Source organism: Chelonoidis abingdonii, unplaced genomic scaffold (assembly GCF_003597395.2).
Source record: "Chelonoidis abingdonii isolate Lonesome George unplaced genomic scaffold, CheloAbing_2.0 scaffold0837, whole genome shotgun sequence".
NCBI classification, from domain to species: domain Eukaryota; kingdom Metazoa; phylum Chordata; order Testudines; family Testudinidae; genus Chelonoidis; species Chelonoidis abingdonii.
The window spans coordinates 12,552-17,208 of NW_027425098.1; the positions used below are offsets into that span (position 1 = coordinate 12,552).

The following is a 4,657-nucleotide window of genomic DNA, read 5'->3' on the forward strand; positions in this document are numbered from 1 at the left end:
GACCCGCCCTCCCAACTGCCACCAGTCTGTGTTTTTTCTTTTTTTTTCCAAGCCACTTGAGGCGGTAGAAAACCTGGACCTGGCCCTGTTTCCAATGTGTGTTCCTCTGCATTTATTAACATTGAATTTCATCTGCTATTTTGTTGCCCAGTCATCCAGTTTTGTGAGATCCTTTGTAGCTCTTTGCTGTCAGCTTTCAACTTAACTATCTTGAGTACGTTTGTATCATCTGCAAATTTTGCCACCTCACTGTTTACCCCTTTTTCCAGATTGTTTATGAATATGTTGAAGAGCTCTGGTCCCAGTACAGACCCCTGGGGAAAACCACTATTTACATCTCTCCACTGTGAAAATTGACCATTTATTTCTAACATTATTTCCCTGTCTTTTAACCAGTTACTGATCCAAGAGATGCCCTTCCCACTTATCTCATGACAGCTCACTTTGCTTAAGAGCCTTTGGTGAGGGACCTTGTCAAAGGCTTTCTGAAAACCTAAGTACACTATATCCACTGGATCCCCCTTATCCACATGCTTGTTGACTCCCTCAAAAATTCTATTAAACTGGTGAGAGATGAGTCAACGTGTTTTTTTAAAAATGGAAATCTTCTCCAACAAATCATGTTCATCTATGCATGTGATCATCCTGTTCTTTACTATAGTTTCAAACAATTTGCCCGGCACTGAAGTTAGGCTTAGTGGCCTCTAATTTCTGGGATCATCTCTGGAGCCTTTTTAAAAAATTTCTGTCACGTTAGCTCTCCTCCAGTCATCCGGTACAGAAGCTGATTTAAATGATAGGTTACATAACACGGTTAGCAGTTCTACAATCTCACATTTGAGTTCTGTCAGAAGTCTTCTCCAGCTTATGTATGAAAATGTCATGTGGAACTGTGTCAAAACCTTGCTGAAGTCCAGGTATATTATGTCCACAGCTTCCTCCCAGCCCCCAACCAGTTACCTCGTCAAAGAAGGAAACCAAGCTGATTTGGCAGGATTTGTTCTTGGTAAATCCATGCTGGTGATCACCCCTTCAGCCTCACAAACGGAAGGTTTTATACATTGCTTTAGTAGCTTTCCAGGTGTGGAGGTCAGGCTGACTGGTCTATAGTTCCCCGGCTCCATCTTTTTCTCCTTTTAAAGATAGACGCTCTGTTAGCCCTTCCCCCTGTCTTCTGGGACCTCTCCTGGCATCCATGAGTTTTCAAATATTATTGCCAGTGGCTCCAATTCTTTCAGCCCCCGGGTTGAACAGTGTCCCGACCCACTGATCTGAATTCATTCAAATTGGTCAGAACATCTTTGACGTGTTCTTTACTGATCCCGACCTGCAGCCTTTCCCTTTTTTTGTCCACAGTAACTTCACTGGTGGCCTGCTCACATGTTGTTTTTTGTGGGAAGACTGAAGCAAAGCAGGCACTGAGCAGCGCTGCCTTCCCACCATCTTCTGTCACCAGCTCGGGATTTTATCTCTGATCTTATGATTCTTAGCCCTCGTCTATACTGGGAGGGGTGGGGATCGATCTAGTTACGCAACTTCAGCTACGTAATTCATGTAGCTAAAGTCGACGTACTTAGATCAACTTACCACGGTGAGTCGACTGCTGCCGCTCACCTGTTGACTCTGCCTGCGCCTCTCGCAATGCTGGAGTACAGGAGTCGCCGGGAGAGCACTTGGGGGTCAATTTATCACATCTAAACTAGACGCAATAAATCGATCCCTACTGGATCAATCGCTGCCCGCCAATCCAGCAGGTAGTGAAGACATATCCTTACAGAAAATGTCAAGTTTTTTTGCCAATTTAAGGACTTTTTTAACCCATGATCACTCTGGACCATCTGGTGATGTGAGGATATGGGGCATCATTGCGCTGCCAGCAGCCCCAGATCCACTCCCCGCAGAGCCCAGCAGTACTGATGGTCCAAGGCAGATTTGTCCCCGCCCCAACAGCCTCTGCTCTCACACTTCCCACCTCCCATCTGTCTCTAGGTCTGTCCCAGTCTGACACCCCAGCCATGGGCAGAGCCCTGCTGCCACAGCAGGACACTGGGGAATGGGATCTCCTGGCTCATGGCCCCACCTGGAAAGAAGGGGGTACTGCCCCCCCTGCAGCCATGCTGAGGGTCCTGATCCTCACCCTGCTCTGGAGGGGTAAGTAAAACGCACCTGCAGCCCCAGTGCAGGGGGCAGGGCAGAACCTGCGCTAAGCAGAGCCAGGTCTGTCCCGGGACTTGGAAGGGAGACTGGCCAGAGGGGAAGGGAAGCCCAATGCCCCAGTGCAGTGCTAGGGGGCGCTGAGTGACAGTGACCGGGCAGGGAGCTTGAAGTAGGGAGGGATGGAAACTAAAAGGAGGGAGTTTTGGTCAAGGACCCAGGGTTGGGCTGGCAGGGGGCTGCAGGTCGGGAGTGAGGGGCATTGACAGAGCTGTGGGGAGAGTCAGGGTTGGTCTCTGCTCTCTCTGGGTCCCACTTCGATCCCTTTCCATCCCCTGGAGGGTCCCTGTCCCAGCTGCCCGGATTTACCCTGACAGTGCCACAGTCGGTGTCAGTGCAGGAAGGTCTCTGCGTTCTCGTCCCCTGCACCTCCGCGTACCCAGCCTCTTATGACACTAAGAATTCCTGGTCCCGGCTCTACAGATACTGGTACAAGGATCCAGCCAATGAGGACTCTGATCCGCCCGTGGCCAGCAGTGACTCCAACCGGGGGGTGTCGCAGGAGACCCAGGGTCGGTTCCAGCTGGCGAAGAATCCAGCACACGGTGACTGCTCCCTGCAAATCAGTGACGCCCGACGGACGGATATGGGGAGATATTTCCTTAGAGTCAAGAAAGGAAACTTTAAATACAGTTACCACTTCAATTCCGATGGCACGGATGCAAAGCTCACGATCTCAGTGCCAGGTAAGAGCAGCTGCAGTCACCACTGATCAGCCCCATTGAGCCAGCCAGTCCCTGACCTGGGGCCAGATCGATATTGCGGCCCTAGAGGGGAAAGGCCCCGTGTCCCCGAGTGATTCTCTCCCCTCTCCCCATTTCTCAGAGCTGACGGAGGAGCCAGAGATCCAGATCTCGCCGGCACGGGAGCTGCCAGGGACGCTGCTGGCCGGGGAGCCAGTAACTCTGACCTGCACGGCCCCTGGGCGCTGCTCCGGGCCCCCTCCCCAAGTCACCTGGACGGGGCCGTTCAGCGACACAGCCCGGGACGTCTCAGCCCAGCTGGCGAACGGCACCTGGGCCCACAGCTCCGCGCTCAGCTTCACGCCCAGCCCAGGGGACCATGGCAAAGAGCTCGTCTGCACCGTCACCTACAGGCCACCGTGGGGACCTTCCACCCACAGAACCGTCCAGCTCCACGTCATCTGTGAGTGACCACCCCAGGCCCTCCACGCCGGCCCCCTCTGCTGGGATCCCCACGCCTGGGCTGCCCTGCCTTGTCCTCCAGCCCCTCCTCCAACTCAGTCCTGTGCTGGGATCCCCACCCCTGCGCTCCTGACCCCCAACTCAGCCCTTTGCTGGGCTCCCCATCCCCCACCACGCACCTTCAGCCAATTCTCCTCCAGGCCCCTTCCCTCCACACCGTGCAGCCCCTTCTGCCTTGGGATCTTCACCGCTTCCTGTCCCCCTTGGCTAAGGCTTCCCTCTCTACCCCCAACCTGCCCTGCACCCAGAAGCCTCCTATGCTGCGATCCACCACCCCATTCCACCCCCCTTATTGGGATTTCCCCTCACACCAGCCACCCCAGTTCCTCCTGAGATCCCCCCAGGCTGTCCCACCACGTCTCCTCCTCCCTCTTCTTTCTGCCGGGATCAGTGGATGCTCTGTATGGGGCAGAGCATTAATGGGACTCAGTCACTGTCCAGCACTAAACACGCTCTGGTGTCGGTGCCTAGAGACTTCGGCCCGCCCTGCCCCAGGGCAAGCCCTCATTCAATGGCCTGGGACCTTTGTGCTGCAGATCCAGGGCAGAGGGGAAATCAGCAGCCGCCTTTGTGAGTGAAGGATAAAAGCAGACATCACTGTAAGGACGGCCCTTGTTCCTATCAGCCAGAGGGAGATTTAGAAGGAATCCACCTCCCAGTCCCACGCCCATGTCTGAGCCCAGACCCCAGCCCGACCCCGAACGTCTACACAGACCTCGGAGGAAACGTCTGCGCTGCAGTCAGACCTGCAGCCCGAGCCCAACCCAACGGACCCAGGCTCTGAGCCTCGGTGCCGCGAGGCTTTGAGGGCAGAGTGGACGGACGTTGTGAGGCCTGGCCAGACAATACCAGCGTCCAGCTGTTCTGGGTGTTGATTTCACATGCTGCCCTCTGGGCGCAGCCAGGCTGCAAAGTACCCAGGCCACGCTGGCTAAGCCAGAGGGTGAAAGGGGAGGGCTGGGGAGAGACGAACTGAGGGGGGAAGGCAAAGGACCCATGAGGGGGGTGTCTGACATATCTGTTAGTGGCTGGGGATCAGCTGGGGGCAGGAGTGAGGTTATTTAGTCCCCTGGCTCTGGCCCGGCTGGGAAAGGATACATCTGGGGAGTGGGAGGTGCCATAGCTAATTAGCTACTTTGGGGCAGCCCCACGGGGGCCAGCTGAGGCTTGAACGGACCCCTGGGCTGTCTACAAGGGCCGTGAGCTCCCAGGCTGAAGGTGGAGAAACAGGTGGGTTG

At 54.9% G+C, this 4,657-nt stretch overlaps 1 protein-coding gene across 1 annotated transcript; it reads left to right on the forward strand.

Annotated features, from left to right (window-relative positions):
• The first annotated feature begins 2,074 nt into the window (after positions 1–2,074).
• Positions 2,075–3,389, forward strand: LOC116834523 (myeloid cell surface antigen CD33-like). The gene is made up of 3 exons (XM_032796697.2): positions 2,075–2,151; positions 2,496–2,900; positions 3,040–3,389. Exons 1-3 carry the CDS (start codon positions 2,115–2,117, stop codon positions 3,366–3,368), a joined length of 771 nt encoding a protein of 256 aa, XP_032652588.1. The 5' UTR covers positions 2,075–2,114; the 3' UTR covers positions 3,369–3,389.
• The last annotated feature ends 1,268 nt before the right edge of the window (positions 3,390–4,657 follow it).

Bases quoted from the DNA above. Each gene is read 5' to 3' on its own strand.
- LOC116834523 (XM_032796697.2), top strand. From the start codon at position 2,115: ATGCTGAGGGTCCTGATCCTCACCCTGCTCTGGAGGG. The intron at 2,152-2,495 runs GTAAGTAAAACG...CATCCCCTGGAG, and splicing joins CCTCACCCTGCTCTGGAGGG to GGTCCCTGTCCCAGCTGCCC. The intron at 2,901-3,039 runs GTAAGAGCAGCT...CCCATTTCTCAG, and splicing joins GCTCACGATCTCAGTGCCAG to AGCTGACGGAGGAGCCAGAG.